This window comes from Pelophylax lessonae (genome assembly GCF_965119305.1).
Source record: "Pelophylax lessonae genome assembly, chromosome: 13".
NCBI classification, from domain to species: Eukaryota; Metazoa; Chordata; class Amphibia; order Anura; family Ranidae; genus Pelophylax; species Pelophylax lessonae.
Genome location: NC_138780.1, coordinates 125,541,210 through 125,565,382, shown reverse-complemented (window position 1 = coordinate 125,565,382; position 24,173 = coordinate 125,541,210). Strand labels below are relative to the sequence as shown.

The following is a 24,173-nucleotide window of genomic DNA, read 5'->3' as shown; positions in this document are numbered from 1 at the left end:
GAGTTTGAGGAATGTCCCAATAGGGGTACTCATAACCATAAAATGCAGAGTAGGAAGAAAGAAGCCTTCTGTGTCACTGAGAGTAGTAGGGAGCCAAGGAACATCCAGAGAATGGCTGTGCTGTGGTAGGGAAAGTGAGTCCAGGAGAAGTAAATATCAGGCCCATACATGCAGTATGTCTGTCAGGGAGGCTAGCAAAGTGTGGTGCCTGGACTGAAAGCCTTGCAGCTGAAAAATGGTGCCATACCCAAAAACTGACCGCTCCTGCCTCTGGCTGTGTGGAAATGAGTTGCAGCTGGAACTCCCTTTGTTAACTCCTTGAGGACCAGAACACAGCACACCGTAGGGTGTCTTGCAATTCTCCCAGTCAGCCTTGAAGACTGCTGAGAACAAACTTCATCCAGTAATCTTTGCCCTCCTAGTGGGAATACCCCCTAACGAGTCTTCAGGCACTCCCACTGATGAGTGTATCACACCCCTGAACCTTTAGAGCACCCTGCAGCAAAATCTATGTGTTGCATCACATGCCTAGGTGAGTGCCTAATGCAGAGTCCAGTGCCCAAAGGGCAATATTACAGGCCAGCCAGAATTAAGGAGAAACTCATTCAGAAAATGAGCAACAGTGGCTCTTCAGCAGCTGAAGTATCTTGTTAGTAGAAAAAAATCTTAAGAAAAGAGAAAAAAGCTAAAGAGAAAGAGGTTTGCATCTGTTGGAGCAGACATAAGACGTTGGTTTCCTTAAGGATACTAGCAAAAACCTTAGGCTTGCTGGGAGTAAGATGGAATAGTTAGATGGCAAGACTGTCATTATTGCTTTTATTTTATTTTTTTTGCCATTGTTTATTCTCCTGAAGGCAGCTGCAGAACCCATTGGTTCCAGAATAGCATCCGGGGTCCTGTAATGTACAATTTAGAAATGTAAACACTTGAATGTCAATAGCCTGGCCACAGGTTCATTTTAAGCAATGAATGTGGAAAAAATACACAAAGTCTAATACAATTCGTATTAGAGAAGGAGGGAAGCGAAATCGTTGAAAAACATGATAAAACAATCCTTTTTGCTGAAAAAGAAAATTTTGCTATGGCAAAATAAATACCACCAGAACTTCTTTTGTTACTTAGCTAACATCTTTTCAGTTTCCCAACTGCCAAGGTCAGACAAATTACAAACACATGTGTATGGTTAAATATAATAATTATTTTCCATTGGGCTCTATTACACGTAACCACACATAAATTGTTGATTGTTTTTTTACATTTTTAACCAGCATTATGATGTGGTCAGGCATATCTGAAGTAGTGAGGAAACCCCAGGGGTGTGTACAGACTCTAAACACGTGACTCTAAACATACAATCATTTTTTACATTTCAATACTCTTTTGATTTAATTTTAAGATATTACAATGGAATGTTGCCACACAGCATTAAGACAACAGTACAATCTGACAGTCATAAAAAAAAAAAAAAAAAAAAAAAAAAAAAGAAAACCATACAAATTATTGTTAGATGACAACTTTCAAATCTGTTCATTGTTGGTCTAATCGAGAGACAATCTAAGACTATCTACTGAGATCTAAATAATCACTATACTATCACAAAAAAAAAACCATATACAACAAAAGCGTTATGTGCGGATAATATCAAACAATGAAGTGCGCAAGTGCAATACTTCAAGCAACATCAAAATATCGCAAGTGTTGTTAAAAACTGTGATCACAAAAAATGATGAATAAACCGTTTACAAATTCTATGAACACACCTATAATCCTCTAAATGTAATACACTGTTCACTTTATTGGTATGACCTTTAACCACTTGCCGACCGCTCACTGAGCTGGTACTGCGACAAAGTGGCTCATTATCATCCAGCGGCGTAGACCTATGTCGCTGGACTCCTCCCCTTCTCGGCGGCGCGCGCCGGAGGCTCGCTCCCGCTGTGTTCAGAAACAGCGGGAGTCGGGCCAGGGGAGGAGAGGCGGTGATCACCGCCGCTCTTCCCCGATCGTCGGGGATCGAGTGAGGAAATCCGCCCGCTTGTGTAAACAAAGTGGGCGGATCTCCTAAGTGACAGGCAGGGACAGATTACAGGATTCAGCATAGCTGAACCTGCGATCTGTGCTTGTGTCACACAGTCCCCTCCCGCCACACACGTCAATAAGCACCAGGCATACATTTAACCCCTTGATCACCAATAAAGTTAACCCCTTCCCTGCCAGTGTCATTATTACACTAACAGTGCATATTTATAGCACTGATTTCTGTAGTAATGTCACTGGTACCCCCAAGAATGTCACAGTCCCGCAAAAAAATCGCAGATCGCCGCCATTACTAGTTTAAAAAAAAAAAGCAATAAAAATGACATAAATCTTTCCCGTAGTTAGTAGCTGCGATAGCTTTTGCGCAAACCAATCAAAATATGCTTATTGCGATTTTTTTTTTACCAAAAATATGTAGCAGTAAACAAATTGGCCTAAAATGTTAAAAAATTTTTTGATTTTTACATTTTTTTTGGGGGGGGGGGGGGATTTCATATAAAAAAATGTGAAAAATATTGTTATTTTTTCAAAATTGTCGCTCTTTTTTTGTTTATAGCGCAAAAAGTAAAAATCGCACAGGTGATCAAATACCACCAAAAGAAAGCTCTGTTTGTGTAAAAAAAAAAAGAACATAAATTAATTTGGGTACAGTGTTGCATGACCGCGCATTTGTCCGTTAAAGTAACGCAGTGCCGAATCGCAAAATATGGCCTGGTCAGGAATGGGGTGAAATCTTCCGGTCTTAAAGCGGTTAAAAATACGCTCATTGAGAATTTTATTGTCAAAGACATGTAGCTAAATACATTTTGGCCTAAATATATGACAAAAATTTAATATATTGGATATTTTTTAACTGTCAAAGTAGAAAATGTCAATATTTTCGCTAAATTTTCGCACTTTTTTATTAATATCGCAAAAAAATCAAAAGCGCAGAGGTGATCAAATACCACCAAACGAAAGCTCTGTTTGTGGATTAAAAAAAGGACTTAAATTTCGTTTGGGTACGGCATTGCATGACCGCACAATTGTCAGTTAAAGTCGCACAGTGCCAAGTTGCAAAAAGTGGCCTGGATGTAAAGCAGGAAAATCCTCCGGTGGTAAAGTATGATAAAAGGATAAAAGGTTTCAAGAACATATCCTTTTTAGAGCCAGGATAGGGCTGTCTCCCCACTGGTGAATGCAAGGTAATTAAACCTCCACGATCATAACCAATGCTCAAAAGACACAAAGGAAGAGAAACATAGTGCTCTCCTTGATAAAGATTATATTGCCACAAAGTAGACACCTTTATATAAAAATGTATATATATATAAATTGCAATATGTAATCAGCAGCACAAATTCATAAACCGGTGTATAACATATCAACAATGGTGCTAAAAACTATTAAGTGAACATGATCTATCAGTGCTAAAGTGCTCAAGTGCAATAAAAACTTATATATGAACAGTTTATAAATAAATGATTGTGCAAATATATATGAAATTTATACATATATAAAAAGATATAAATGATTATGCAAATTCAGTCCAAAGGGGTTCAACAAAAGTTCAGCGTTGGCTCCTTTAAAATTCCATCAAGTGAATACACTCCTCAAAAGTGCAAAATGCTGTCTTCCCAAAAGATAGTGCTGGTGACATCCTCCGTATTTGCAGAATTATAAAGAGTTCACACTTACCAGATGATGTTGTTACTTCTGAAAAGCAGGGGGCCAGCTCCATGTGGGCGTCTTGCTGTGGGCTGCTGAATGAAGTCATGGGCACTGGTGCTTTGCGAGGGCAGCAGTCAACATTTGGAGGTGGAACAGGTCCCTTTAGGTTTGCACAGAATACAGATTTTTCACCATATCCGCCCTCATCCTCCACCATTGTTTGTAAAGCATGTAGCCTGGGCTTTTCTGTTTTTGCAAAGAAGATCCGCATATAAGAACATCCATATAAGACCCTCTGAGAGGACGGAACAGATTGCTGGATTGGAGATCACGGGGATCTCATAAGTGCTTCTTGATCTCTGTTTGCCATAAGGTAAGAGAGATTAACATCATCTTGTGAGTGTGAACTCTTTATAATTCCGCAAACAAAGAGGGTGTCACCATCACTACCTTTTAGGAAGACAGTATTTTGCACTTTTGAGGAGTGTATTCACTTGGTGGAATTTTAAAGAAGCCAACACTGAACTTTTTTTGAACCCCTTTGGACTGAATTTGCATAATAATTTATATATTTTTATATATTTATACATTTCTTACATATTTGCACAATAATTTATTTATAAACTGTTTATATATAATTTTTTATTGCACTTGAGCACTTTATCGCTGATAGATCATGTTCACTTAATAGTTTTTAGTACCATTGTTGATATGTTATACACCAGTTTATGAATTTGCGCTGCTGATTGCATATTGCAATTTATCTATATACATTATTTTACCCTTAGGGGCTTGAAGCAGTGGCAGTTCTATTCATAATTTTAATCAATTGGCACATATTTTCTGGCACGAGTGTAATTTGAATTCACATCACCTTTATATATAAACAGATCAGTTAAGCCTTTGGTCATGGAATAGACTCATACAGGGCAGCGCTACATATCACTAAGAGCTCCTGCATGAGCACCACTGTTCCCAGTTTCCTATGGCTGAATAGCAATGGATCTCAATCCACAACACGAACCCCAAGCTCCCCCTAACATGTTTTGTACGCAACAACGTCATCGAGGGCAAAGAAATGACCCTAATCATTTCACATCAAAAATAATGACCATCACTGATGGAATTTTTTATCCCTGGCATGGCCCTAGATGTCATGAATAACAAGAATAATGGCCATAGTTGATTTTACCTGGCAGCTCTCGGTCTTTAAATGGATCCTCTGCGTCAGTAAGTTTCCACTTTGCATCACTTTCACATACTGGAGTTTCATATCTACATTAAAATAAATTATAACAAAATATCAGATTTTGTATTCTGTCCGTCTTTTGCCATAAAAGCTGAAAGATTACTTACCGTGTAGATGTTCCCGGTAAGGGGCGCCCTGTATCTACTAAAACACACCAGCAATAGCCGGTGGATTGATGACACTGTACTGGCTTGTATAGTCCTCCTGGAGCACACTCTGGAATCACAATGCCTTCTCGGGGATTTTCTCTAGCCTCTTCCAAAGCACTTTGCCTCTCCTGGTCACAGGAGTTCACTTTCTCTGTTTAAAAGTAGCACACAAGTTCATGAGCAACATACAAGCATTTTTAAAGAACCAGTAAATGTGAACAAAATATTGTTTTATTATGTTCTAAGATGTACTTACATGTTATTGGTAGGGGCATATGCCCTCTCATATGCCTAGGACTCTTGCACAGTGTCTCATAGACTACCTACAAGCTTCACTTAGTGATTTAGGATAAGACTTCTTTAGCCTAAAATGGATCATTGCACAGACCATGCTGCATATAATGTTGATTATTTCTGGTTGTGTGCCAAGGCTTTTACTTCTGTATTTGTGAATACAATTAGTAGCTGTTTATTTTAAACATGATGGTCCTCTAGAGAGACTGAGGAAAGAAACAAAATGTGCTGACCCAGAGGAAGGGAAACCAAAAATAATTTTTACAAAGAAAACCCCTGTTAACGATACAGAACCCCCTTCAGCAACCCTGACACTGGGAGCTCTGATTACTCCCACAAGTGAAGACTAGTATTGTGGCCATTTGTTCAAATATAATTGAGCTCTATGACTTCTGCAATATCTGCAGAGCTGAAAGGAGGGTCCTGGAAGGAAGAACCCCCTCTGGGTTCCTTATAGATAGATTGTAAATATGGTTCAACTATAGTTTGAAGTGAACAACCTCTTTCATGGAGTTCTTGAATGCGTACTGACTTCACATATGCCTGTAGAGCATTCAGCAAGACACACCTCTGGGAGATGGTTAATGAACACTACAAACACCAGCTCAGCCCTGATCTCTGCCAATAATGGACCTAGGTGAGATTACATAATCCCTAAAAATCGACTTCTTCACTATGCAGATCTAAGTAGGAGGTAAGTGTTTTTCACTACAGTAGGCCAGAGCAAGACAGTAAATACTTCTCTAGATTATGGTATTACAACTCATGCCAAGGTCTCTCTGTGTCAGGGGAACAAGGAATCTTCTAATAGTCATATAATTTTTTAACGAATGCCCCAAAGCCTCAGTTAATAGCCAGCTTTGGAGCTATCAGTCTTTGCTACACTAAGATTACTCAATTCAGTGTGAATAGATGGAAAACACTTGTAAATCAACGGTAAATACATGGCAAAGAAGTGCATATCAAGTTCATTTGAAATATACAGTAGCCTGTAGTATATTGATTATGCTTATGGTGAGCTAAGGGTATGCACCTGCATTTTTTTAGACTGAGCAAGAGGCCCACTCTGTTATCTTACTTAGTTAACATTGCATAAACTACTGAACTGACTAGGTGTTATCCCACTGAATGAACTATGTATAGTGTGCACAGAAACCAGCAGGGTATGGACCAGAATACCTGCACCATATATTATGTGATCGTAGGAGATTTTGCTCAACAACACATCTATGCCTTTTCTTTTTGGTATACAGGCAGCTTCACAGCCCAGCAAGGTTTTGGCTGCATGACAGTGTAGTATAGCCCCAAAAAGCCTTGTCTTGGCCCTATCCAATAAACTGACTGCCAATCCAAGTCTTGGCATCATTATTGTAACTGGAGAAAGCTTCTGCAGCTCAGACAGAATGAATTAGTTATTAGACCAAGGGAACATATTCACAGTGACATGTCCCCTCTTATCCATAAAAGGAGAATGCAGGTGAGTTATGAGAGGACAAGGTTGCTTGGATGGAGTCCAGGTGGAGTTTAAGCCAACTTATACACATTACTCAAATGGTATGGCAGTACGGCATACTTGTGTTCTATACAATCAGTATATTTAGCTATAACAGCGCAGGTCTATTCATACTAAAACACAACCCTCACTATGCAAAGAACACTACTGAGCTGGTCAGAAAGCAGGGGCTGTAAAAACATTTTGTGTTTTTCCCTTTATCTAATGTAAATATGAACATTTCTGTAAAATGTTCTTGTAAAAGGGGTTTGCTTCGTCCATATGAAGTTGGTAGCTGTTCTAATAGCAAAGCTTAGGCCGGCCATAGATGAAGCAAATTTCTTTCCTACAACCACGACTTGCCAGAAAGAAATTTACAAATAGTGTTGACAGTGGAATCCATTGTGTTCTCCCAGCGTAGGGGCGAGGGAAGCTGTCCCCTCCTGGAGAACACAATGATTACTGCTAGTAGAAACAGCAGCTAGCAATAATCGCATGTAAAATCCTGCAGGCTGCTTCTACCCAAGTTGATCAATCGATCAACTTGAGTACATTCAGCCTGCCCATACATGGTTCGAAACTTGGCTGGTTCCTGCCTAATAGTGTTGTGTTTTGTGTGCTATTTTTGAGATTACAAATGTTAAGAGATTATTGCCTGCATTTTTAGAATCTTGTGCAGCAGACAGTGAATATTCCCACGGAGCACAATTCTGAATCCTCTAGGCACAAAATAGTAGCAGGCTAACTGCTTTTTTATATAAAATCTGTGGTCCACATTTCTGCTTGAAACTGCCTGCAAAAATGGAAATCCAATACATGATTGGGATTCCTCCAGCTAGTAGTAACATGGAGTACCTTCCTCCTGAAGCTTTGTAGCAGTCAATATTTATAATAATTAATAATAATATTTATAATATTTAAATTTATATGCAATGGTGACAATACCTATAGGGCAGCCTTTTCAACCAGCGTGCCTTGAGGATTCTTCAGGGGTGCCTTGGCAAAATGGCTAAAAATTGCCCAAAAATTGTATGCAAGATGGCGTGTGGATGAAGCCTGCCTTTTAGTTACACAAAACTACAGGTTTTCATTGTGCGCCATTACAACCTTCTAGCTGCTGGCGTTCTAACAACCAACGGCAACATCAGTTGATATGGAGGAAGTCAGATGCCTGCACAGCATCCTTGTATCCTCCACTCCTGCTCCTCACCATCAGTGTTGGGGTCACATTAGCTGAGTAATGGAGACAAGACTGAGGGAGAAGAGAAGCATTGGAATAATAGTCAGTACCAATTTGCAAAAGTGTATTAGCCTTGGAAGAATAACTCCCTTCAACACTTTGGGTGTCCTATTTGTGCATTATGTAAAACTATTAGAATAATTTTTACATTTTTGAATGGGGTGCCTCGAAACTGCCCTTAATTTTTAAAGGGTGCCTCAAGATTGTCTATCATTTTTAAAGGATGCCTTGACTGAAAAGGTTGAGAAACACTGCTATAGGGGACTTGCAGGAAATCCTCTTAGCTGTTGTCTGAGACACCGTTGATTCTGTATGCTTTGCAAACATGGGGTTAAAGGAGAAGTATGCATGCTATCTTTGTTGGTCAGTGGCTTCAATACCTAATGCATACATAAAGTCACTGAATAAAAGGAAGAATGCAATTTTTACTTCACAGGTCACAAACTCGTTTTCAAATGTCAGAAACAGCCAGGCAACTTGCATTTTTCAGAAGGAAGTTGGCATCTGCAGCCTACATATTTATCTTAATAAAAGTGTTCTTTAAATTTGAATAGTTCCAAGGAGCTCCCACCAATCTATATGCCACTATTGCCACATTCATTGTGCAAAATAAATTAAACAAGCAGGTACAAAAATATAATGTCTGCACAGTCTACCAATAAACATACGTTTATGAGCATTGTTCAGTTTTAATCTATTCAGCAGCTAAATAGAAGACTGCAGGAGCCTGGGTTGAAGGGGGGAAAGGGGTTTGGGTGGCGCATTATCTCACTGTGAAAAAAATAACTGAGATTTCCACGTGGAAATTTAAAATTTTACCAACATTTCTATTGTCTTAAAATATAATTAGAGAACGAAAAGGAAAGTTCCCCTGGGTTCGGGACTTTTTAAGCAAAAGACCATCCAAAGAAAAGTAACAAAAAGTATATTTTCTTTGGATGGTCTTTTGCCTAAAAAGTCCCGAACCCAGGGGAACTTTCCTTTTCCTTCTACAATTATATTAGGGATGTTGGCAAATTCCCATCCGGACACCACCGCCCGAGCTTAATCTATAAAATATAATTAGGGGATGCCCAGAACTTTTGGGGGAAAGGGTATAATTATAGCTTGGGTACCCAGAGAGCAGAACCCTTCGGGACATCAGTTTTTGTAGAAATGAATAATGCAGTTCTATTTTGTTTGGAAAATGTAAATGGCAAAAGCTGAGCAGTGTTTTTATAAGGACATCAAAATTAACATGTGCCTAGGGAAATATAATTTTAAAAAAAGGAGCTGAACTAATGAGTTCAGTTTCAAACACAAATAAGGCCATATACCATTTATCATGGAGGACCCATACTACACAGTCCTCCAATCAACAGCACAGGTTTGATTTACATCATAAAAAGTTACAGCTGGCTTGGCTCCTTAAGGCATTATGGCAGCTGTATTATTGTTTTCACATACTAAGTAGCAGTATGCTTACTGGAAGAGGCAGGTACACATACAATACAAATCTGAATACACCAGAAGGTAATTGGTAAGCATTCAGTCTAAACAAGGAGTAAAGGTAGTGGACCTGAACAGCATAGAATGTTGTAGACAAAGGTGGATTTGCTATATGGTCCTGCTCAAACCTTTCCATCAATCCAAGGTTTGTAGCTCTTGTGTACAGCTAAGGACAGGGACCAGTCATAGAGAACAATGGCAGCTTGTGTCGCACATGTGCTATGTGCTGTAGTGAAGACAAGGACTACCATTGTTATTGCCAGCCACTGTCCTATGTATGAATCAAATATTTTTGTAGGCTAGGCCTGCGAAAGTCAAGCAAAGTCAACTGTTAGATATAAACAACTAATTCAAATATTTTATTGTAACAAATACCTGGTGAAAATCCTTTTTAGTTAAAAAAAGGTACACCAATATAACAAGATGGGACTTTTTAGGTACAAGTCCGCAATACTTCATCCTGGAAGGACAGTGCCCAGTCATCCCCTCCTTTGTCTTTCATCTGACACCACACAAAAAACTTTGATCCTTTGATTTTTGAGTTAATGCATACAGTATGATATAACAATGAAGTAACCCACTAACATGAGAATTACAGTTACCCTGAAAATGGAAGCTTTGGGGCATGGTAATTAAGTTATTATATAAGGACTTTAACAGCCACGTATGACTGAATCACTGGAATGGGGAATGGTTGGAATAACTATAAATACCTGGTAGATTTTGATGATTTTGTGGCTGCCCCAGTAATTCCTTGAATCAACAATGATCCACCTTGGACGACTGGGTTGCACATCTCCTGGGCAGAGGTTGTCTATCTGTGTGATTTTTTAAACATGGCTGGGTTTTCTATGATGTTATACTGTAAACTTTGTGCACCCTGTTAATCTCCTGGGGAGGTGACCAACATAGTCCACAAAATCCTTCAAGAATAATTATTTTCCCCCACTGAGCCTTTGGAAGAACTTTGGACGCTTTTGTATAAATCTGAAGTTTTTTATTTTTTACAGGAGGGATAAAGAGATAGGTGGGGTGCAATATTATTTTTGCTTCTGTGTCTAACACTATTGTGCCTGCCTTAATAATGTTTTTAAAAATAATTTTATGAATTATATAATACATTTATGAATTTTTATGAACTAAGTATTACATGTTGGTATCCAAAAAGTCCCACATTGTTACATTGGTGTTGAAATTCTTGTAAGGGATGTCTAATGCCCTCAAGGGTTTTTTCTTTTCTTGTAAATACACTGCTCAAAAACATTTAAGGAACATTTTGAAAACACATCTCAATAGGGAAAAATATTATGCTGAATATTTATACTGATATGGACTGGGTAATGTGTTGGGAACAAAAGAAAACCACATTGTTTAATGGAAATTAAAATTATCAACCTACAGAGGAATTCAAAGACACCCCAAAAATCAAAGTGAAAAAATGATGGAGAAGGATAGCCCGATTTGCTAAAATATCATTGCAGCAACTCAAAATGGTACTCAGTAGCTTGTATGGCCCCCACGTGCTTGTATGCATGCCTAAAAAACATTGGGACATGCTCCTTTTGAGAAGACGGATGTGTCCTGTATTTCCTCCCAGCTCTGGACCAGGGCATCACTGAGCTCCTGAACAGACTGATATGCAACCTGGGGCCTCAGATGGACCAAAACATAATGTCCCAGAGGTGTTCTATTAGATGCAGGTCAGGCAAGCGTGGGGGCCATTCAATGGTATCAATTCCTTCATTCTATAGGAACTGGTTGCATACTCTCTTCACATGAGGCCGGGCATTGTTGTGCACCAGGAGGAACCCAGGACCCTCTGCACCAGCGTAGGGTCTGACAATGGGTCCAAAGATTTCATCCCAAAACCTACTGGCAGTCAGTGTGCTATTGTCCAGCCTGTAGAGGTCTGTGTGTCCCTCTATGGATATGCCTCCCTAGACCATCACTGACTCACCACCAAACCGGTCATGCTGAACAATGTCACAGGCAGCATAACATTCTCTACTGCTTCTCCAGACCTTTTAACTTCTGTCACATGTGCTCAGGGTAAACCTGCTCTCATCTGTGAAAAGCACAGGGTGCCAGTGGCGAGCCTGCCAATTCTTATGTTCAATGAAAAATGCCAATTGAGCTCCACGGTGCTGGGCAGTGAGAACATGGCCCACTAGAGGACGTTGGGCCCTCAGGCCACCCTCATGAAGTCTGTTTCTGGTTGTTTGGTCAGAGACATTCAGACCAGTGGCCTGCTGGAGATTTATTTTTTAGTGCTCTGGCAGTGCTCATCCTGTTCCTCCTTGCACAAAGGAGCAGATACCAGTCCTGCTGATGGGTTAAGGACTTTTTTTTACGGCCCTGTCCAGCTTTCCTAGAGTAACTGCCTGTCTCCTGGAATCTCCTCCATGCTCTTGAGACTGTGGTGGGAGACACAACAAACCTTCTGGCAATGGCACGTATTAATGTGCCCTCCGAAGGAGTTGGAATGCCTGTGCAACCTCTATAGGGTCCAGGTATCGCCTCATGATACCAGTAGTGACACTGACCCTAGCTAAATGCAAAACTAGTGAAAAACAGTCAGAAAAGATTATTAGGGGAAAAAAAATGACTGGCCTCCACCTGTAAAACCATTATGTTTTGGAGGTTGTCTCATTGTTGCCCATCTCGTGCCCCTGCTGTTAATTTAGTTAACACCAAGCAGCTGAAACTGATTAACAACCCCCTCTGCTACTTAACTGACAAGATCAATATCCCAGGAGTTTAATTGACTTGATGCTATACTCTGACTAAAAAGTGTTCCTTTAATTTTTTTGAGCAGTGTAGGTACAAACAGTCAATTCATCCCTTAAAATGCAATCGTTTTCACTGGAGTAATACTTTAGGGAGCCTATTCATGAACTTTGGGGAAAAAAAGTTGGAATTATTGCCAATGGCACCCATTATGATTTCACTTTTATTTTTATGCAATATTTAACAAGATTTCTGATTGGCTGCTTTGGGTTAAAACCCTAGTTTTGTGTCCTAGAGTTTTCATGAATCGGTTCCATTATATGAAGAACCAGGGGATCGATTTGAAAATATCCACTGGTAATTAGTGTCATGTCTTTCTAAAGTTTACAATCTGAAGGAACAATAAAGTTCAATTACCCAAAGCAAGTGTCTGACTGAGTTGACTGTTGGAGTTGGTAACCTCTGAGTCAACTCACATATTCTGTCTACTCTCTATAAATCACTATTTATAGACAATGACTCTAGTTTTCTTTTCTAACTATATCCAAGTGAACATCAACATGGTTTATGAGTCTCTGAATAACTAACTGGACACTCACAAACACAATAAACAAAAGGTACATGTTGTCTCAAAGAGCAAATTCTGACCAAGAGACCGTGAAATTAGAACTTTACTGCTGTTCCTTAAATATAAAAGCATGTTTAGGCAATATTACTGTGAACCTCCTTGAAAGCAACAATGTTTTTGTTCAAGGGGTTTCAAGTCCTTTCTGGAAAATTCTTGAAGGATACATCTTGCTATGGCTGGTTCAATTGGAAACTGTTGAATCTAGTTTTCTTATCTGCTCCAAGAATATTATGCATCACAGTAGAAGGAGCTGATATGTTCATCCCTAGTTGGTGAATTGAGGTCATCCATTAATAGTGGTATAACTAAACCTGTGGACAGTATGTTATTTCTTCTTGGAATATACTGGACAGAGATCCTACGGAAATGCTGTGGGTAAGTTCTCAGTGAACAAACTACACTGAGGTTAGATGTTCCTCTCTCCACATCCCATAGTTACATAGCTACATGTAGTTGAGGTTGAATAAAGACAATAGTCCATCCAGTGTAACCTGTGTAGGTGTGTGTGGACGTAATAATTTCCCATACCCCTGAATGTTTTGATCTTTGAGATGTACGTCCAAGAGTCTTTTAAAAGTAGCGATACTCCCCGCAGTTACTACCATTTGTGGTAGAGAGTTCCACAATCTTGTAGACCTTACTGTAAAAAGAAAAACCCTGCGTAGCCTGAGGTTAAATCACTTCTACTCTAATCGCATTGTATGGCCTCATGTCCTCTTGCATTCGTTGTGACTGAATAGTTTTTTTTCTATGCTGAGATACCGTTGAGGTATTTGTAAATCACTATCATGTCCCCTCTCAGGCGTCTCTTCTCCAGAGAGAATAAATCAAGTGCTTGTAAGCGCTCTTCATAATTAAGGTCCTCCAATCCCCTAATTAGTTTAGTTGCCCTTCTCTGGACTCTCTCCAAATCCAGTAGAGTGTGAAGACACTGTAATGTTTTTTGAAAGGCTAAGTATAGAGCTTCTTTATCTTTTAATCTTTGCCCATGTTCCATTTAAACTGGTGCCATAACCACTGCCCCAGTTTTCTTTTCCCAAACGGACTTCTTCTCTTGTAGCATCCTATGGAGTCTCCCTTGCATGCAGGGACTAGAGTTTTGTCTCTCTACACTGTGTGCAGCAATAGAAGCGCACAGCCCCATAGACTAGGATCAAGGCACGCTAACAGACTGACTGGAGACTACACTGTCCACTGTTAACTCTTTCCTGTATAGACCAGAAGTTCTGGGAACCAGCAGCATTGGGAAGGTTGTAAAATGCAAGTTCTTGGGTAATAATTTTAACAAATAGTTTACTGGAGCATGTTTATTCTAATGTGCTCAATGTGTTAAGCTAACAAAAAAGAGTTCAATACCACTTTAAGGTTTTTTAATAAAGAAGAATACATTTTTACATGTAATCATTAGAGCGTGCTTTGTGTGAGTTAAGGTTTAAATTGTAAAGGATTCTAGATGTATTGAATGCCAAGGATAAAATATTTCAGGACTGGTAAGAGGGATGATGATAAAAGCATTTTCTTTAAAGTAGCTACTTCAAAGAGTCCAATGTCTACAGAAGAGTAGGCTCACATCAAAAAAATCTTGTGTCTGGTAATCTCAGTATTAAAGGCCACTATGCTTCCTTGGAAATGAAGATTTAGACCAAAAAAAGTTTTTTTCATGGTTTAGGGTAAAGAGAGGAAAGGTTAAAACTAGGGATCGACCGATTAACGGCAAAGCCGATATATATCGAGGGCTGATATGCACTTTTCCCGATATATCGGAATCGGCCCGGAGGTTACCGATATTGCTGATATTTCGGGAAAGTGCATGTACCAGAGTGATGCCTGCAGCTAGAGGCATCACCCCGGTATTGGCGTCCATAGCCAACAGTCGGCTGTCTTGTAATGACAACCGATGCGGCCGAGAAGCTGCTCGGCTGTCATTATGAGAAGCAGAAGGGAACGCCCCCCTCCTGCCGCCTTCCGCGACTTGCCCGGGTCTCCTGTCCCAGCAGGAGACCCGGGCAACCAGCCTGCACACCCGCCGAAGACCCGATCAAAGCTGCATTCAGCTCTGATCGGGTCTCCTTGCAAAAACCTGGAAGTGATGTCATGAGTGACATCACTTCCGGGTACTGTCTGGTGCCAGATTTAAAAAAAAGACAGCATTCAAAACAGCCAAACTTGGCGTTTTGAATGCTTTTAACCACTTAAGCCCCGGAGGATTTGGCTGCTAAAGGACCAGGGTTTTTTTTGCGATTTTTTACTGCGTGACTTTAACGGACAATTGCGCGGTCGTGCGACGCTGTACCTAAACGAATTTGACGTCCTTTTTTTCCCACAAACAGAGCTTTCTTTTGGTGGTATTTGATCACCTGTGCGATTTTTTGATCACGCGCTATAAACAAAAAAAGAGCGTAAATTTTGCAAAAATAACAATATTTTTCACATTTTTTTATATGAAATTCCCCAAAAAAAAAAGTAAAAATCAAAATTTTTTAACATTTTTCGGCCAATTTGTTTTATGCTACCTATGTTTGGTAAAAAAAATCGCAAAAAGCGTATTTTGATTGGTTTGCGCAAAAGTTATCGCGTTTACTAACAAAGAGAAAGATTTTTGTCATTTTTGGTGTTTTTTTTTTTTAACGCGTAATGGCGGCGATCTGCGATTTTTTTTTCGGTACTGCGACATTGCGGCGGACAGATCGGACCCTTGACTGACATTTTTGACACTTTTGGGGTTACCAGTGACATTACTGCAGTAATCAGTGCTATACATATGCACTGTTACTGCAAAAATGACACTGGCAGGGAAGGGGTTAACTTTATTGGACAGGGAGGGGTTAAGTGTGTCCTAGGGGCGTGCTTTCTACTGTGTAGGGACATTGCTATTGGTGTAAAAGCAAAGATCAACCGTTCTACATAGTAGAACGGTCAGATCTTTACTTTTACACAGGGAGAACTGACAGACAGCTTGTTTACACAAGCTGCTCTGTCTTTCTCCCTTCACAGAAGCGATCGCAGTGTGACTGGCGGACATCGAGTCCGCCGGTCACACGCACTGACTTGCCTGTGAACGAGCCGCGGCGGGCGCGCGCCTCGGCGGGCGCGCGCCCGCTCGCTATAGGCTCGCAAGTCAGTGACAGGCGAGTGACGTACCGATACGTCACTCTGCCTGGCCGGGGCTGACCGCCGCAGTATATAGTCGTGCGGCGGTCGGCAACCGGTTAAGTGCAGAGTCTCCTAGACCCCCAGATCCCTCCACAAAAGTACCTATACAAAAAAAAAAAATGTTTTTAAATGTACAAAAATATCGGGCCATATCGGCCGATACTGATATGCATTGGCCAAAATATAGGTATCGGTATCAGCAACGAAAAAACAATATCGGTCACTTATTAGTTAAAAAACTCTTCCAGTTTGCAATTTCCCAAGAATAGAAAACAACGGAAAAAATACAACTTTGTAAATGTTGCCAAAACAGTGGGTGAGGGGAATTTTCAAATGGGGACATCTGTTCTGGTAACATTTGGCAAAGCTTGGCATTCTGTTCTTTTTGGGTACACTTACTTTTACTTCCTGTGGTTTCTATGGGATAGGAAATATGGTGATAATTTCTAAGCCCTCCACATTCTTTCCAAAGCTTAAACAAAGTTTAATATAAACTAAAATCAATTTCTGATATAACCTTGGTTCTATTGATTTATTGCCATTGGGGGGTCATACAAACACGGCATACTGGTATGTGAGTTTTTACAACTGTTGTGTGAATTAGCGGCTGACCAAATCAGCCCTTGACGTGTTTATGTTTGTCTGTATGACTGTAGTAAAATCCATAGACTATAAGGCTCCTTCGGCGGCAGACACTGGTCTGAATGGTTCTGTGCATTCTGTAACACTATACACAGATGCAATAAAAATTATTATAACAAACAAACAAGCATCTGTAGTTCCAGCTGATGATCCAATGGCTGACACAGAGCTCTACTGCGGTTGCCCCCCCACCACCAAAGACTACATATTTTTGGTGCTACAAGCGTAATTTATTTAAGAGTTACGATTCATTTGACAGGTCCTCTTTACTTTCAATGCATTGAAAAAGACGAGCTAGAAATGTTAACATTACCGCACGCACTATGAAAAAAAAAATCTGAGCAAACACATGTAATAGATTAGGTCATTTCTTGCTGTATGAACAGTTTATATGAGAGCTCAGTTTTTACCTGGCAACCGGCCGCAAGACGGTCAAGAGACAGACTGACAGGCTGAAAGCTGTAAATAAATAAGCTTTTTTTTTTTTTCTCCTTCACTTCACTGTGAGTCGGGTGTTTACAAGTGACCCTCACAGATGTGACCTATGCCACTGCTAAGGTATCACGGCACACATTGCAATATATTATTACAGCATTGCAAAAACTTTCCATGGCATTCATAAATAGTAGTTGAAAGCGTTATTAAAATGTGGCGTTTTAGTGTCTGGAAGCTGGAGAACATAACCCTTGTAGAGCTGAAGGGAAGCTTCTGAGACTCCGTATTTAAAAGGTTTAGGTTAAAATCTTGGATGGCTTATAAACACAAGTGTATGAGTTATAGTTTCAAAATGTTCTCATGAGCCTTTAAACAAATGCTTTGCAACTCAGGTTTTACAGATGTGTATATAAATATATATATAACACACTGTGTGCTTAATCCTCTATAGAGCCATGAAGTATATTCGGCACAGATAAACTCTGTTAGCACTGTATTACTCACAGCAGACCTTTCTGGTAAGACAAATGCTTGTGTGACTGAGTTTTTTGTAATAGTATAACTCGGGGATTACTACATGATGAGAAATGACTTAATGCTCACAGCAATCTGTTAGATGTGCTTAGGACCTCAATTTATATATGAAATCAGATTATATTCAGGTGGGTCTGATTAAACACGACCATCTCAATTATTGCACATTGGCAGAATCATGGTGGTCAGCTACATATGGGCCCCTTATGGCTGGAAGATACAATGACCCCCTACAGCCTCCTCTGTGGGCCTCCTTTTAAGCATAATGTGGAGTCCTTCTATGCTCATTAAAGTAATGTAATGTAAGTAATTAGCCCCTCTTTTCTGTATGGGTTTGCAGCAGGGGCAATATAAAATGATTGACCTTTTTATGACCTGGTTTATGAGTGGGTTCTGTGACACCTCTGTCTCTGAGGAACTTTTCCTCCGGGTCAGCTGACCTCCTTTTCCCGCTCAAATTTATCCTTGTATCTATGGAAATTTGGTCCAGGACCCTTCTTCCCGCTCAAATTAGCCCTGTCTCTGGGGAGATTTGACCTGGTACCCCCTTTTGCCTCTCAAACCTCCCGCCAAGTGACCATCCGGTTCTAACCAGTCCTTAGATCAGGGCTATTTAAGGGGTCCCCCAGTGACTCAGCCGCCTCAGAAGCGGAGCTGTGGTGTTTCCCTCCCTCCCTCCCTTGGGTTGTCGCGGCCAGTTATTATTTATTGTTAAGTGTCGCCTTTGTGTGATCCATTGGTGGACTAAAGTGTTTATAACATTTTGAAGTTATAGTTTTGGATTGGATAAAATTATTTGAGTTAATGTTGTGTAATTTCAACCTGAGTCGTAGTGGCTAGGCTGTTTGAGTTTATGTGTAAGGCTGCATTCGGCAGGCGGAAACCGCGGCAACATCGCACAGCGTTTGGGGTGCTATTGCAAATCACAGGCAACGTACAGGCGTCCCGCGATTTGCAATGATTTCCGGATCAGCTTCACAGAAGCCCAACCCAGAGTTTATCGTCTTGCCCACTCCTGCCTCTCTCCAATCACTGTGTTACATTGATGGTGTCATTAAGGGGCGCAGCAAGAGCTGCAGAGTAATAACTTGTGTCTTATGGTGGAAGACTTGCAGGCTCAGAGAGCTATAAAATGGATGACCAGGTAAAAAAAAGTGCCTACTGTAAATGCTATACCATTTATAACTGGCTTGGTGTGCATTGTATGAAATTAGGTGGCCTGAGTCTAGTGGGGCTTTTCCACTGCATGGAACCAAACGGTTCGGCTCGCTTTTGTGCTTTTCCACTGCTGGTACCGCATGGTACGGTGTAGGAACGGTTCGGTACGGTACGGTACGGTACGGTACGGTACGGCGGCGCTTTTCCACTGCATGGAACTGAACGGTACGGCTCTCAAAAACAGTACCACCTTGATTGTGGTTCCAAGAGGTACCATACCCGGTACCATATCCCACAATCCTTTGCATGCAGTCACTACTAGCCACTGATTGGTCAGAGAATCGTTGTTATCCCACCCACTTAACTTTAGTACTACTTTAGTGGAAAAGGAAACCATACCGTATCGTACCGAACCGTTCCAACACCGTACCATGCGGTACCAGCAGTGGAAAAGCCAACCGGGCCAAGCAGGGCCGAGTAGAGCTGAGCCGGTACTTGCTGTGGAAAAGTGCCATAGGTCTGCTTTAACCACTTCCATACCGAGTCATGTAAAATGACGTCGGCAAAGTGGTTGTCTAGATCCGGGCCGCCGTCATATGACGTCGGCCCGTTCTAGCTGCTACTGCGCGCCCCCGGCGGCGCGCAGCGGCGCGATCAGGGATGAGGCTCGTCCCTCGGACATAGCCCATCCCTGATCAAGGTAAACAGCCAATAAAAATTGGCTGTTTACCACGTGATCGGCTGTGTCAATCACAGCCGATCACATGAGCGGCTCCAGCACGAGCCGCTCGTTCTCTCTGCAATGCGCGCCCCCGGGGGCGCGCAGAGCAGCGATCGGGGACGAGGCTCGTCCCTCGGACAGAGTCGATCCCCGATCTAGGTAAAGAGCCAATGAAATTGGCTCTTTACCACGTGACCGGCTGTGTCCAATCACAGCCGGTCACAAATGTCAACAGAGAACACGGTAACTAGCTGTCACCGTGTTCTCCTCCTCACACACTGATCCTGTGTGAGGAGGAGATTGTGGTAACAGCTAGTTACCAACTACAGTGCACCCCAAACACACTGATTGCCCCCCCCCCCCAATAAAGAGCACCTGTCACTAGCCCATCAAAGTACCCGAGTACCTGTCACCAGCCCATCAGGTACTCAGATGACAGGTACTTGGGTACTCTGATGGGCTGGTGACAGGTATTCGGGTACTCTGATGACAGGTACTCGGGTACTCTGATGACAGGTACTCTGATGACAGGTACTCGGGTACTCTGACGGGTACTCGGGTACTCTGATGACAGGTACTCGGGTACTCTGATGACGGGTACTCGGGTACTCTGATGACAGGTACTCGGGTACTCTGATGACAGGTACTCGGGTACTCTGATGACAGGTACTCGGGTACTCTGATGACGGGTACTCGGGTACTCTGATGACGGGTACTCAGGTACTCTGATGACGGGTACTCGAGTACTCTGATGACGGGTACTCGGGTACTCTGATGACGGGTACTCGGGTACTCTGACAGGTACTCGGGTACTCTGATGACAGGTACTCGGGTACTCTGATGACAGGTACTCGGGTACTCTGATGACGGGTACTCGGGTACTCTGATGACAGGTACTTGGGTACTTTGAGTACCTGTCAACGGAGTACCCGTCATCAGAGTACCTGAGTACCTGTCACCTACCCATCAGAGTACCCGAGTACCTTCCACCTGCTCATCAGAGTACCTGACGCCTGAAGTACCCAAGTACTTGCCGCCTGCTCATCAGTACCCATCACTACTCATCAGTACTCATCAGTACCTATCACGTATCAGTACTGATCATCAGTACCCATCAGTACAGTATCACCTATCACCTATCAGTCAGTGAGTACTACTCATCAGTACCTATCACCTGCCTGTCACCTGCCCATCAGAGTACCCGAGTACCTGTCACCTGCCTATCGGAGTACCCGAGTACCTGCCACCTGCTCATCAGTACCAGAGTACCTGTCACCTGCCCAACAAAGTACCCGAGTACCTGTCACCCTTCATACAGCCACCATGTCCAAGTCCAAAAAGGTTTATATACGTCCTCCGTTTAAACCTAAATACCGGTGTTATGGCAGCAGATAGCTGCCATAACCCTGGTATTTTTTTAAACGGTGGACGGTTGGCTTTCCGATAAGGGTGGTCCCAGTGGCGGATTTGCCGTGGGATCACCCTTCCGGGATGGCGGAAGAGGCGCCCCCCCTCCCGACGCGTTCCGGTCCTTTTCCCCGCTTACCGGACCCGCCGGCAGCGGGGAAAACGATCCGGTCCCGAATCCTCACAGACAGGATGTCGAGTGAGGGCAAGCTTGCCCTCACTTGACTCTATGGTCTTGGAGGACCGGAGCTACAGAAAATGTTGTTGCCTAGCAACCGGTTTAAAGGTCCTTTTTTTTTTTTCATTTTATATTATAATTATTTTATTTTTTTTTTTTTTTTCTATCTTTTAGTGTACTTGTGAGATGTGAGGACTTTTTGACCCCAGATCTCACAAAAAAGAGGTCCTGTCGTGCCTATTTCTATTACGAGGAATATTTACATTTCTTTTAATAGAAATAAAAATGATCATTTTTTTTTTTTTTAAACGGTGTAAAAATAAAAAATAATAAATAAAATAAATAGTAAAAAAAAAAAAAAAAAAAAAATTAAAGCGCCCTGTCCCCGTTAGCTCGCGCGCAGAAGCGAATGCATACAGAAACCCTGCCCACATATGTAAACGGTGTTCAAACCACACATGTGAGGTATCGCCGCGATCGTTAGAGCAAGGGGAATAATTTGAGCCCTAGACCTCCTCTGTAACTCAAAGATGGCAACCTGTAGAAATTTTTAAATGGTCGCCTATGGGGATTTTTAAGTACCAAAGTTTGTCACCATTCCGTGAGCGTGCGCAATTTTGAAACATGGCATGTTGGGTATCTATTTACTCGGCGTAACATTATCTTTCACATTATGGAAAAAAATTGGGCTAACTTTACTGGTTTCTTATTTTTTAATTAAAAAAAGTGAATTTTTTCCAAAAAAATTGCGTTTGGAAGACCGCTACGCAAATACGGTGTGATAAAAAATATTGCAATAATCTCCATTTTATTCTCTAGGGTCTCTGCTAAAAAAAAATATATAATGTTTGGGGGTTCTAAGCAGTTTTCTAGCAAAACAACTGATTTTAGCTTGTAAACACCAAATGTCAAAAATAGGCCTAGGCAAGTGGCTAGGATGCATGATGATGCTCCTTGGATGTTAGGCCCCTCTATATGGCTAGGCTGTGAAAAAGTCTCACACATGTGGTATTGCCATACTCAGGAGGAGTGGCAGAATGTATTTTGGGGTGTCATTTTTGCTGTGTACATGCTATGTGTTAGGAATATCCTATAAATTGACAACTTTGTGTAAAAAAAAAAAGTTTTCATTTTTTTCCCACATTTTCCAAAAACCTGTGGAAAAAAATGATATGTTCAAACGACCCATAATGCCTCATAGAATATACGTTGGAGTGTTTGCTTTCCAAAATGGGGTCATTTTGTGGACTTTTCCATTGTATTGGTGCTCTAGGGCCTTGAAAAGTGTGATAGGTAGTAAGAAAGTTTTATGTGTATTTATGCTCCTAGAACGTCTGAATGTGCTTCTTGGACGTGGAGTCTCTTTTTGTGGCCAGGCTGTGTAAAAGTCTCACACATGTGGTATCACCATACTCGGAAGGAGTAGCAGAATGTATTTTTGGGTGTAATTTTTGCTGTGTACATGCTATGTGTTAGAAATAGCTTATAAATTGACAACTTTGTGGGAAAAAAAAGAAAAAAACATTTTTTTCTTCATTTTCCCAAGAATTGTGGGAAAAAATTACAACTTCAAAAAACTCACCATGCCTCTTACTAAATACCTTGGACTGTCTACTTTACAAAAAGGGGTCATTTGGTCGGTATTTGTACTGTCCTGACATTTCAGGGCCTCAAGAAAGGAGATAGGCAGTCAGTACATCTGGTGTGATCAATTTTCAGTAATTGGTACCATAGCTTCTAGACTCAATAACTTTCACACAGACTAAATAATATACACTAATTTGGGTTAATTTTACCAGAGACATGTAGCAGTATACATTTTGGCCCAAATGTATGAAGAAAAATTTATTTTTTGCAAAATTTCATAATTGAAACTAAAAAAAAGTGTTTTTTTTTCAAAGTTTTTGCTCTTTTTTTGCATATATCACGAAAAAAAAAACCCCAGTTGTGATCAAATACCACCAAAAGAAAGCTCTATTTGTGTGAAAAAAATGATCAAAATTTTGTTTGGTTACAGTGTAGCATGACCGAGCAATTGTCATTCAAAGTGTGAGAGTGCTGAAAGCTGAAAATTGGTCTGGGCAGGAAGGGTGTCAAACTGCTCTGTATGGAAGCGGTTAAGAAGGTATGCAGGCATCTGATGTATATGCACAATGAAATCAAAGCAGAAAGCCTGATGATTTTTTCACACAGCTCCCACTTCTGAAACTATAAAATTAAATGTACTATTTTTTATTTTAATTTCATTTAGAAATGAATATTACCCCTACTATGTATGTGTGTGTAAGACTTAGCACCATTAAATACAAGAGCTCAGCAAATTAGGACTGAATTAAAAACAGAAAGCCACAATAAAAGCATTGCAGCTGTTTCATAATTCATTTTCCTGATATCTATGCATCTGTGGCTTTTGCAGTTATGAGAATTTACCAATTGACACCAAAACGTCCTATGTATTTGCAGCATGCTAACACCTGTGCTTGACCAACAAGCAAAGGACTGAAGTGAGAACCATGTTCATGGCTGTATTATCTTCAGTAACTACAAGAAGTCCTTATAATCTGTTGGTATGAATTGCATATCCTGTGTAATCTGCTATTATTTAGACTAGGGGTCTCCAAACCTTTAAAAAAAAGCCAATTTACTGTGCTTCAGACTGTGGCCAGTGGAAGCAAAACATTTCTGGCGTCAGAGGAACTAAACAATTCCTCAGACATGGTGGTCAGTGGGGGGAGGAAGAGAGTCCCATCTTTGGTGTAATTGGGAGGAATACTGCCCCATTGTTGGTATCAGTGGGAGAAATAGTGCCCCATCCTTGGTGTTACTGGGAGGAATAGTGCAACCTCATTGTTATCAGTGGGAGGAATAATGCCTCATATCAGTGGAAGGAAAAATAATCCAAGGGCCAGATAAATGCAAGCCAAGGGCCACATTCAACCCTCAAGCCATAGTTTGGAGCCCACTGATTTAGACTGTCATAATTTAGCACTG

The 24,173-nt window shown here is 41.1% G+C and overlaps 1 protein-coding gene across 11 annotated transcripts in view; it reads right to left on the bottom strand.

Moving 5' to 3' along the window:
• SMOC1 (SPARC related modular calcium binding 1) overlaps window positions 1-24,173 on the bottom strand; it is a 321,506-nt gene that overhangs the window by 39,662 nt on the left and 257,671 nt on the right. For all 11 annotated transcript variants that reach the window (XM_082242604.1, XM_082242601.1, XM_082242606.1 and 8 more), the window contains 2 exons: window positions 5,044-5,236; window positions 4,880-4,962 (listed from right to left, as the gene is read on the bottom strand). In XM_082242604.1, coding sequence (XP_082098730.1) covers window positions 4,880-4,962; window positions 5,044-5,236 — 276 coding nt within the window. The remainder of the gene's footprint in view (window positions 1-4,879; window positions 4,963-5,043; window positions 5,237-24,173) is intronic.